This window comes from Telopea speciosissima, chromosome 8 (genome assembly GCF_018873765.1).
Source record: "Telopea speciosissima isolate NSW1024214 ecotype Mountain lineage chromosome 8, Tspe_v1, whole genome shotgun sequence".
NCBI classification, from domain to species: domain Eukaryota; kingdom Viridiplantae; phylum Streptophyta; class Magnoliopsida; order Proteales; family Proteaceae; genus Telopea; species Telopea speciosissima.
The window spans coordinates 31,802,089-31,814,744 of record NC_057923.1 but is presented as its reverse complement, the minus strand read 5'-3'; the positions used below and the strand labels follow the sequence as shown (position 1 = coordinate 31,814,744).

Below are 12,656 nucleotides of genomic sequence, written 5' to 3'. Positions count from 1 at the left end.
TGGATTAGATCTCTAGGAACTCGGTCATATGTTTTTTCTAGATCGATAAAGACCATATGAAGATCCTTCTTACTATCTCTATATCTTTGCATGAGCCTCCTCAATAAGAAGAGAAAATTTTACAAGACAGCTACAACATTAGCACTACAACGGTAAGTTGAGAGTTGAGGGGAAGGGGGAAAAAAGGAGACAACATATTCAAAAAATGATTGTAGCTGATATGAGGATGATGGGACAGATGGGTAAGTCATGGAAGAATAAATACGAAATGAAAGCATTAGAGGGAGCTTTGGAGTAGAAACAATAGGTGATAGCATGAGGCAAAGTTGATCAAGCATAATCATAAAAAGTACAAGAGGAAGACTGAAGATGACCTAGATCGATATAGAAAGGAAAGACATGAATGACTATGAATAAACAGCAAACATGCCCTCAAACAGATTAGAATGATGAAAGTAGCCAAATGTAAGTAGTTGGGTTAAACCTTACTGAACTCAGTGGTTTAATTGTAGGACTTTCTCCTCTCTTCATAAACTCCTCAGCAGGCCCCTCACAATTCAAAATCACTAGCTAACCCCTCCAGGAATTCAGTTATATTCAAATGAGGAGATCAAATTCATCAAAAAAGAAGTACCACTACACTAACATTAATATTTTTACTCAAGAAACCCTATTACATATACTAAAATCACTACCTATATTCCAAGAAATTAGGCACCACAAATAGGAGCAAATGAATAGACTTGCGATCCCATAGAAAGACATCACATTTGCTAAGGAACTTATTAATTAGGACCATGATTTAAAAATATTGTGAAATGTTTTGAAATCTCTCCAAGATTGCCACCATTTGGAGGATATTGGGGCCACCAAAATACCTAAATCGTGCGGAAAATCAGTGGAAGTTTCCCCAAATTTTATAAAAAAGAGAAAAAAGGTGTAGTTTTTCTCCCTAATTGAGTTACAAATATTGGTGAATTTCTAGGGAGCATTCACTAGTTTCAATATATTGGGCTAAAACCAAAACAGCTCTAATTGTTCGTATAGCACAATTAAAACATCAAAATGCTGTTCTCATAACAAACAATACAAAATCACGCAGACTTTTACAAGTGTCAAGATTAGACGGCTTAAGAAATCAGCGAAACCAAGAGCTAGAAGTAATAAAAGAATACAATTTGTATTTAAAATATGGGAGACAAAATTCTACCTGCACGTTTTGTGGGACGAAACTGTGATGGATCACAGAAACAGCGAACTAAATTTATCTGGAACTTAGAGGCTCCAAAGATTATTGTCTTTCGAAGGAAGGGTCGTGAGAGAGGAGAAGAAATCGATGAAACCCTTCTCATCGTCGTCCCCTGCCCGGTGAGAATTCTCCGACTTGAGAGACGGAAGAAAGTTGTATTACAAGTGTCACAACCGTTAACTAAAATGCAGAAAAAGTTTCAGGCAGCGTGGCTCCATGAAAACCATCCACTTGTCAATTCGGTCATCGTTGGTACATCTGAAGGACGGTCTGCCGTCAGCGTTCAGCATTGACTAGTTCGGTCCGTAAAAGTAGGTTGTTTGCCTTTTGGGTCGATGTTTTCTGAATCTCTGTGCCACAGCGCAGCCCCAGACACATTGGGCAGCATTTTCCACTGTTTAGGATAAGGGGGTGTTGATCGGGCGGTTCAGTTCGGGTTCAGTTTGGTTTTTTCAGTTTCGCTGTGGATGTTAGGGAAATCGAAACCAAACTAATAAGGACTTTTCGGTTCGGTTTTGGTTCAGGTTGGCCTTGGTTTGATTCGGTTCATTTGAAGCTCATGCATAGGCTGGTTTTGGGTAGGGATTAGGTAGAGTGTTTAGGGTATGGGGGTTGGTTTTAGTATTCGGTTCGGTCCTATTGGGTGGGCCAATCAGTGGCCCGTTGGTTTAGCCTGAACCGAAGTATGCTCTAACCTGTAAATCGAAGTCGAACCGATAAGGCCTCGGTTCAGTTTGGATCAGGCTTAAGCGGGTCGGGCCAAGCCGGTTTGATGGTTTGATTTAAGTTTTAACACCCTTAATTCAGGGGCCGAGGCATTTATTTTGCCCACTTAGGGCCTGTTTGGCTTGGATCACTTAAGTTAGAACTCATTCTAAAACCTTTAATGGGCTTGTGGGCCCACCAATAACACACACAGGGTATAAGAGGTCAAGGGTGGGGTCCACTCAAGTATATCTTCACACAAAAAGAGCTCAACATGAGGCAAAGAAGATGGCTCGATCTACTTAAAGACTATGATTGCACAATCAATCACTATCTAGGGAAGGCAAATGTGGTCGTGGATGCATTAAGTAGGAATCCTCAAGGATACTCCGCCTCACTTTTGACTAGGCAACGATACATCATTAACGACTTCAGAAAACTTGACTTAGAAGTGATGGTAGGAGATGTTTTAGCCATGCTATCCAATTTGACAGTACAACCATCTTTAATAGAGAAAATAAAATCTGCCCAAAGTGAAGACCCATTGTAGATGGTGAATTTTGCCACCCCCCCCCCCCAACGATGATGACAACCGGACGTGAAAGACTGGCTATGCCCTTTAAGCTCTCATTTTCTTCAGGGTGACTTAGACACCTCCTGTTCCACCTCATTTCCACCTGTAATCCCCCGCATCCCCGATACGACCCTGCACGATGCCCCCGCCCAAAGCCATGACTTGGCAGCACCGTGCGTGGCCACGACACTGCACGGCAACACCGCTACCGGCCGTGGTGTCCCATGACAGCACCGCATCCAGCCAGCCCTTGGCCCAGAGGTGCTGCCCCCCAAACCGAGGTGCCACGGGGGACCCAAAATGCAATTTTTTTGGTCCAGCGACGCTGTAGATTTGGCCACGGCACCACCGGAAATTTTTCCTATAAATACCCCCCACCCCTCATTTCAACAAGTTCCAAGTTGAGGAGAGAGGGGACCCCTAGAGCTCCAATTTTCATTTTTTCCTCTTTTCCTAGTTTCGAGACCCTACCCCAATCCGATTTCGAGCTTTTGAGCCTCGTCCCTCTGTCCAGAATCCGAGTCAGCCGGACCTGCCTTTCCTAACCCATTTTGGGCCAAAACCCCGAAACCTCCCATGGCCTACTCACCTTTTCCAACGTCCTAATGCCTAGTTTTTGAAGCTTTCTGACGCCGTTATTCTGTCTGAGGTCCTAGTACCCAACACCCATACGCCATTACGCTGCCCAACATTCGAGTGATTACTCTCCAAAGGTTTTCAAACGCTGTTATTCTACCCGATATCCGGGCAATCACTTTCTGACGCCATTACTCTATCTGACGAAGGGCAAAGCCAGTCTTTTGCCTCCACCTGAGCTGGGAGACACGATCTGTCCCATATAATTGCATTGGTTTAAAGCACACAGGTATTTAATCCTTTTTCGCACTTTAATTTTGTAATGATGTTGACGTTTAAATTATGCCCGTGTAGTGTACAGTAGTTAATTTAATTAAGCAGTTTGTGCATCATTTTAGCTATACATGTGGAGATAGGACATTTATGAAGGAAGAATATTCGAAAACCAACATCTAGTAGAAAGACCGGTTTACCCGGGCGAGGTGGGTGCCTAACACCTTCCCACTTACCCCGAATCTCTGACCAGACCAAACGAAGTCCTATAGTCCTTCACAAGGCTAAACCAATGGGTCCTAAGTCCTAATCCTAGGCGGCGACTTTCCACTCTCGTAACCTGACCACTTACTCCGAAACTCTGATCAGACCAAAAGAAGTCCTGTATCCCTTCACAAGGCTAAACCAATGGGTCCTAGGCCCTAATCCTAGGTGGTGACTCCATTTCATTTAATTGTATGACCCCCATCCCTTGATAAATCATGAACTTCGAGAAGACGCATTTCTTCTCCCTCTCCAACCGAGGAGCATAACCCAAACCCCCCTTTGCGAACCAATAAGAGCACCCAAATGGGGGGCACAATACCAGTTCTGGGAGGAACGGATCCTCAGAGTGGCGACTCCACTGGGGATAGATGGCCAACCTTTTGATACTAGATGCTACTGTTGAACGCAAGAATATTCTTCCTTCTGCATTATTGATTGATAACATATTTGGCTAACCCCTTTTGTGTACTAACTGCAACATGCATCGTGTTCGAAGGAAATCAAGCGACAAAGATATTCCCTGTTGTGCCTCTACCCCCAGGGAGGTGGGGTATATCATACTAAGTACTTTGAGATCGGATGATACTCGCTTCCGATACCACTATCATGCACAGACAACACTTCATGGAAACACACAACCCCGTAATTAGTCGTTAGACCCCCATACGTAGATATGGGTAATTCGCGACAAAGCCACAGCCCTTGATATTTACTGTACGAGTTTAGAATCACCATCGAGGGTGTTCACTAGTGTGCCTTAGGGTACTTCGCTACTCAAAAAGGGCACTAGTTTGATCACTCTGAGATCGTGTGACCTACTCTCCAGGTATATTAAAAGGACCATGTACCGACAATTCGTGATCACGAGCAATAGGTATATCGATTCTGTCAAGGGTAACCTTTGTCCTTCCTATCAGCCTACCCATTGCATGCATCATGTAGGAAATTAGACCATATATGGTTAGGATACGCCAGAAACTAACGTAGCAACCCTTCGGGGCCGAAAACGAGGTTCTTGACAGTATATCCTCCTTAATGTAGTTCACTCGTCATGGGAAAGAGCTCCATTTTCCCCTCAGATGTCCCTCGATGAAAGCGACACAATCGTCCGAGATGGTGTATAAAAAAAAATGTAGCCTTGATAGCCCATTGAAAAATGGTACACCACCCAGGACATTATGTCAATAATGGAGCTCTGGTTATCCCAAAATGGAAGGTACTCTTTATTAACTAAGGATAGATTGTCGGGAGATCCTTGAGAAAGCCTCTTCATGACAATCCTAATTCAATATCTGGGAGCCATCAAATAAGGAAGGATATATGGCGAGATTATATTGACTTATAGGGCCATGGGAGTCATTCCCAGGTCATTTTAAAGTCTGATGAAGATCTCACCACTAATTACCTGAGTAAGGTGGAGCGAAGAGGTCAGAAATGGATTATTATGCCACCCAACCATTGTTTGTATATTTGCTTTGTAAACCAGAACATAAACATGTATATATGCATATATAAAGAAAATTAAAAAAAAAAATGATAATTTGTTTGTCATCTAAAATCTTAAAGCAATCTTTTGCCCTTGCAAGGCACAATTCCACGACGAAAGAACCCTTAGTTGCCCACTTGGGACCGCCAGGCCGGCTGATTAACTTGGGCCCACCTCCACCATTCTCCATCCCCTTCATCCAACAAAAATCCCAGCCCATCTTTTAGTCCTGCGAGGCAGAGTCTAGTAAGGTCACCTCCTCTTACTATAGATCCACTAGGGGCCGGTCTTCGGAAGAAGTTTTGAGTCAAGAAATGGTCAGCATGCGAAGAGAGATGACTAAGATGAGGCAACTTGTTACACAGATGGTTCAAGAATGCAAAGTCAGTCTCGAGGAGACAATGCACAAACCCCCGGAGAACCAAGGGTGACGTCGATACCCAGAGTACAACCCAAGGTTATGATAGAAGAGGAAGAAGTTGTGGTCAGTAATACCCCACAGAATCCCCCTAAGACTGAAAGAAAGAAACAGATGAGGGATAAAGTTGAAAAACTAGAGATTGCTATGCAAGGGAAAGCAGTAGCCAAGCCAGAAGATGATTTGGTCTTCTTCCCGACGAGGAGAATACCAGAAGACTTCAAATGGAAGCTTAACAAATTCGACGGGATAGGAGACCCCAAAGCCCACCTGAAGATCTTCATTATCATGGCCAAGTCATGGGAGCTTACAGAGAATCAAATGGGTCAAGCCTTCCTTTAATCACTAGCTGGATTAGCTCTGAGATGGCTCACTCAATTAGACCAGACTCAAACTCAGACCTGGTTGGCAGTGGTGAAGGAGTTCACTAAGCAGTATTCTTACAACATTGAGGTAGATATTACTCGGCGTGAGTTGGAAACCTTGAGGCAAGGAGCCAACGAAGGATTTTTCAATTTCATTATGAGGTTCCGCGAGAAGGCATCTAGGATGTGGAAATGTCCAAATGAAGCAGAAAAAATGGAAATGATACTAGAGAACTTGCATGGGGAGTACCATGACCACCTCTACTATCAGCACATCAAAACCTTTGAAGCACTTATAGCTACAGGAAAGCCAATTGAAGACAAGTTCTTCAAAGGACAGCAAGCCCAGGCTTCAACTAAGGAGGCCTCTGGATCTTACCCTAATAAGAACAACAAAGCAGGAAGAGGGAAGGGTCTCAAAGTGAACGCGGTCACCACCAGCTAGTACACCGAAAAGAAGATTTCACCGACGGCCATTGCACCGTTGGTTATCCAAGCAGAATAGTCAGCTTTTCCTAGACAGTTTACTTTTGGCAATATGACTCCTGCTCACTTCTTCTTTAAGCTCAAGAGGGAAGGGATGTTGGATGTCGTACTGCCAAGACATGTAGATTTGGCTAATCCATATCCAGGATACAAACCAGAGTTACATTGCTACTATCACAATCAGAAAGGTCACCAGACCGACAGATGCATACACCCCAAGCATGCCATACAAGACTTAATCGACACAGGGAAGATAGCGTTGAAAGTGGAACAACAGCCCAATGTAACTACTAATCCATTGCCAAACAATGGGGTGAATATGTTGCAAGAGGATGTTACTTATGAAAATTCAACATTCATGATCCAACCTATAAGATAAGGGAGGAAGTTGATGGATTCTCAAATTTATAGGCCTATCCTAGCAGCCCAAACCAAGGAAAATGAGAAGAAAAGAAAAGAGTTGGAGGCTCTATGGCAAAGGCCGAATGAAGGATTTTCCGACTTCGTCAAAAGATTCTGTGAAGAAGTGGACCAGATGCAACCTCGCTTAACGGAGGAGGGGCAAGTAGGGATAATCCTGAAAAATCTTCATGGGGTGTACCATTAATATCTTTACCCTCAGCGGCGTGAGATACTAGAAGCATTTGCCACCCTGAATGGGTCGCTTGATGAAAATGAACTTAACTCCCTGAGATCATCCATGGAATCTGTGAATGCCTTGGAAGAATGGACAATGGGTTTGGACCTGACCACTCTAATTCGGCTTGTAGGGAGTCCCTTGAAGAAGTTAAAAAAATTTTGGAGGGATAAGGTGCGTCTCATGTGGCAGATGGACCTCCCAGCAGAAGCCAAAACAAATATCAGTAATTTCCTAAAAGACATGTGTAGAGAAGAAATGATTGAAGCTCAGCCAACACCTTTTCATAGCCAAAGCTGATACGCTCGGAAGAGGAGGGCGAAAAGGATGATGGTGTGTGCCTATTGTGCAAGAACCAACTACAATGGAAAATTCAAAGAAGGTGGACAACGGTGTGACCAAAGGAAGGGAATAGCCTCCAACCATCGGACGATGAAGCTAGAATATCTAGAGAATGGGTTAGACAACCTTGGACCTCATGTGCAATTGAGAAAGTTTGGGTTCACCGATTATGAGATCAGCCACATGGCATATGTGAAAAACTCAGAAGATGAAGAAGAATGCGCTAACCCGACAGTTCACATTCAACCCATTGGGGGAGAACCACCTGAGGGTAACATGGAAGTCATTGAAGAGGTCACACCAGGCTTGATCCAAGCCATATCTACGCTGGCCATTGGCGAGACTCTCTATGGAGACACTTTCCTTATCCAGATGGGAGGAAATACCGACGACAGTAAAGAAGAAGACTTCGAGTCACACTCTGAAGATGAGTTCTTTGTTGAAACTGCAATAAACAATATTGGAACAGACAATGACAGAATGGATCCAACTGATCTCATCTAACCCATTCCTCCCAGAAATGAGGGAAGTAGCAGTAGTGAGGGAGAAAGGTCTCCCAAAAATCCAAGAACAGCATGGTTCATCAAATAAGAAGACTTTGATAATTGGGGCATGAGCGTCTTCCATCAAGTGCAAGACATCCTTGAGCTAATATCCATGGCCCATAACATAATGTACGAAGCTACTTCCAGCTTCCCGAATATGGTGTGTGGTCATTTGGCAAAACAAGTTGAAAAGATAGAATCGACAGAAGAAGATATACTTCAGAGAATGTTGCATGAGTTGAGGAACATGGCTTGACTGAACCTGGCATTAATAAAGAATTTCTTTAGGAACCCACCCCAAGTTCATATGTTATACTCGGATGATTTCCCCTACGCAGGTCCACTAAGAAGAATGGAAGAATGGGAAAATTGGGTCAGTAATGTCAATACCGGAGATCCGTACTTTGATCCAACCAAAGGAATTCACCCTATTGATGGTAGTAGGGAAGAAGAAGAGGACCTAGGCCATCAAGATTCTGAAGAACAGTCAGATAAGAAACATCCAGTGAAAGTCTGAACGATGAAGTAGTGGATGAAGGCACTGGTAGTGAACTACCCAGCGAAGCGTCTGAAATGGAGGAAGAACCTACTGACGACCAGTATGAGGAAGTTTGTGGGCCAAGAATTCAGTCCCTTCCATTCAAAGCAGAAGGGTCAGGAGAAACTTTGATGGATTTGTAGCTTCGAATCGATCAATTACCCATTCATCTCCAAGAACAAATTATGCATGGAATCTTGCGAGCTAGAAGTGAAGATTACCTACAGGTGTTTCAAGAAATCACTATTTTCCATCATGGAGATGATGATCTCCAAGGGATACCCATTCATCCAGAATATCCATAATTCAATAACTTCCGGATAAGGAACCTCTATCAATTGTCAATCGAAGCCCTTTGCTTCCTTTCATACTTTTGTAAGAGATACAAGGTGGCATTCAGCTTCCGAGTTTAGCAATTGCTAGTCTATATGGGTACAGAAGAATCGTCTCCCAAGTTCACCAATTATCAGTCGAACGCGATGAGGTTTCTCCTCAAGTATCAAACCCGAACTCAATGGCTCGAACAACTGTCCAGGTGTGCAAAATAGAACGTCCTCTATACCTTTCATGACCCTACGGAATGCCATTCCAGTGGAACGCCAGAAGGATCAATTTCAAGTATGGTTAAGGAGCGGCCACATTGTGTTTTCCACTCTGGAACTGATCTTGACTTGGAAGAAGTTTTTAGCTCAGGATAAGAGGTCACCTGTGTGAAGTCAACGGGTTCTTGAAGGAACAAATTCCCCCGAAGTTGTGGGAAGATCCTTTTGATACCACTGAAAGCAAGGAAAGGGATAATCTCCTCCAAATCGCTCGATTGTGTAGAAGCTGGATTTTGCCACCCCCCCAGCGATGACGACAACCGAACGCGAAAGACAGGCCTTGCCCTTTAAATACTCCTTTCCTTCAGGGTGACTTGGACACCCCCTATTCCATCTCGTTTTCACCTATGGTCCCCCCGCACTCCCGGAATGACCCCACACGACGCCCTCGCCTGAAGCCCAGACCCAGCAGCATTACGCACGGCCACAACACTGTGCGGCAGCATCGCGCGTGACTGAGGCACTACATGGCAGGCGTAATGCCATGTGGCAACGCCACACCCGACTGCGGCACCGTGCGACAGCACTGCGTGGCAGCACCGCGGGTAAGAGGACCTACCCTCAGCGGCGATTGCACCAGGTACCCCAAGTGGAGTTTTTTTATTTGACAGCACCACCATTTTTGCCGCGGCGTCGCCAAACGGATTTTTGCCTATAAATAGCCCCCCACCCCTCATTTCAATAAGTCTCAAGTTGAGGGGAGGGGGAAACCCCAGAGCTCTGGTTTTCAGTTTTTTCCTTTTTCCTCGTTTCGGGGCTTTGCCCCTGTCCGATTTTGAGCCTTCGAGTCTAATCCATCTATTTGGAGTCCGGGTCCTCTGGACCTGCCTTTCCTAACCCGTTTCTATCCAAAAACCCTGAAGTGTCCCATGGCTTAGTCACCCTGCCTGACGTCCTAATTCCTAATTTTTGAAGTGCTTTTCAACGCTATTATTCTGTTCGAGGTCCTAGTATCCGATGCCCGTGCACCGTTACTTTACTCGATTTTTGAAGAAGCCTAGTTTCCAAAGATTTCTGATGTTATTATTCTGTCTGAGGTCTCAGCACCTGACACCCGTACACCATTACTCTGCCCGACATTCGGGTAAGTATTCCCCAAATATTTTTTCGACGCCATTATTCTGCCTCACATCCACGTAATTACTTTTCAACACCGTTACTCTGTTCGATGAAGGGCAAAGCCAGTCTTTTGCCTCCACCTGAGCTGGGGGATGTGATTCGTCCCGTATAACTGCATTGGTTTAACGCATACATGTATTTGTTCCTTTCATCGCATTTTAATTCTGCAGCAATGTAGACTTTTAAATTATAACTGTGTAGTAAACAGTAGTTAATTTAATTAAGTAGTGTGTGCATCATTTTAGCTATACATGTGGGAATAGGATATTTATGAAGGAAGAATATTTGAAAACCAGCATCTAGTAGAAGGACCAGTTTACCCGGGCCAGGTGGGAGCCTAACACCTTCCCACTCTTGTAACCTGACCACTTACCCCGAATCTCTGTCCAGACCAAACGAAGTCCCATAGGCCTTCACAGGGGCTACACCAATGGGTCCTAGGCCCTAATCCTAGGTGGCAACTCCATTTCATTTAATTGTATGACCCCCATCCCCCGATGAATCATAACCACTTGAGAAGATGCATTCCTTCTCTCTCTCCAACCGAGGAGCATAATCCTAAATCTCCCTCCGAGCTGCACGGGGAACCACAACCCCCGTGGCTCTGAGAACGGATTCTCACAGTGGCAACTTCACTGGGGACAAATGGTCAAGCTTTCAATACTAGATGCTATTGTTGAATGCAAGAATATTCTTCCTTCTGCATTACTGATTGATAACATGTTCGGCTAACCCTTTTGTGTACTAACCACATCATGCATCGTGTTCGAAGTTAAATCAAATGACGAGGGTACTCCCTGTTGTACCTCTACCCCCGGGGAGATGGGGCACATCATACTAAGTACTCTGAGATCGGATGATACCCGCTTTTGCCACCACTATCATGCACACACAACACTGCATGGAAACACACAACCCCGTGGTTAGTCGTTGGACCCCATATGTAGATATGGGTAATTCGCGGTGAAGCCACAACCCTTGATATTTACTACACGAGTTTAGAATCACCGATGAGGGAATTCACTAGTGTGTCGTGGGGTACTTCACTACTAAAAAAGGGCACTAGTTTGATTACTCTGAGATCATACCAATGAGGGTATTCACTAGTGTGTCGTGGAGTACTTTGCTACTCAAAAAGGGCACTAGTTTGATTACTCTGAGATTATGTAACCTACTCTCCAGATATATTAAAAGCATCACGTACTGATGATTCGTGACCATGAACGATAGGTAGATAGGTGTTGTCAAGGGTGACCTTTTCTGTCCTATCAACCTACCCATTGCATGCATCATGTAGGAAATTAAACCATATATGATTAGGATACACCACAAATTAACAGAGCAACCCTCCGGGTCAAAAAATGAGGTTCTTGGTAGTATATCCTCCTTAATGTAGTTTATCTGTCATGGGAAAGGGCTCCATTTGTCCCTCGATAGTCCCTTGATGAAAGTGACATAATCGTCTGGAATGGTGTATCAAAAAAAATGTAGCCTTGATAGTCTCTCAAAAAATGGTACACCACCCAAGACATTATATCAATAATGGAGCTCTAGTTATCCCAAAATGGAAGGTACTCTACATTAATTGAGGATAGACTATTGGGAGATCTTTGGGAAAAGCCCCTTCGTGACGATCCTGATTCAATCATTGGGAGCCATCAAACAAGAGTGGATTTATGACAAGAAGTGGAGCGAAGTGGACATTATGTCAATAATGGAGCTCTGGTTATCCCAAAATGGAAGGTACTCTACATTAACTGAGGATAGACCGTCGGGAGATCTTCAGGAAAAGCCCCTTCTTAACGATCCTAATTCAATCACTGGGAGCCATCAAACAAGAGAGGATTTATGGCAAGAAGTAGAGCGAAGAGGTCAGGAACGGATCTCACGCTATCCAACCATTGTTTGTATATATACGTTTGTAGATTTGCTTTGTAAACTAGAACATAGATATGTATATATACATATATAAAGAAATAAAAAAAATGATAATTTGTTTATCACGCAAAATCCTAAAGCAATCTTTCACCCTTACAAGGCACAATTCCGCGATGAAAGAAGTTGTGGTCCTCAACACACCACAAAATCCCCCTGAGACTGAAAGGGAGAAATAGATGAAGGAGAAAGTTGAAAAACTAAAGATTGCTATGCAAGGGAAAGTAGTAGTAAAAACAGAGGATGATTTGGTCTTCTTCCTGACGGGGAGGATACTTAAAGACTTCAAATGGAAGCTTGACAAGTTCGATGGGATGGGGGACCTGAAAGCCCACATGAAGATCTTCATTACTGTGGCCAAGTCATGGGATCTTACTGAGAATCAAATGGGTCAAGCCTTCCTTTACTCATTGGTTGGATCAGCTCTGAGGTGGCTCACCCAGTTGGAGCAGACTCAAACTCAAACCTGTTCGACAGTGGTGAAGGAGTTCACCAAGCAATATTCTTATAACACTGAGGTAGATATTACTCGGCGTGAG

At 43.9% G+C, this 12,656-nt stretch overlaps 1 protein-coding gene across 2 annotated transcripts in view; it reads right to left on the bottom strand.

Moving 5' to 3' along the window:
- The window catches only part of LOC122638261 (putative ATPase N2B), a 137,907-nt gene extending 136,485 nt beyond the window's left edge, over positions 1 to 1,422 (bottom strand). Inside the window, exon 1 of one of the 2 annotated variants that reach the window (XM_043831137.1) lies at positions 1,211 to 1,422. In XM_043831137.1, coding sequence (XP_043687072.1) covers positions 1,211 to 1,352 — 142 coding nt within the window. In that variant the 5' untranslated portion in view covers positions 1,353 to 1,422. The remainder of the gene's footprint in view (positions 1 to 1,210) is intronic. The other variant, XM_043831136.1, reaches the window with a different exon arrangement.
- Between the last annotated feature and the right edge of the window lie 11,234 nt (positions 1,423 to 12,656).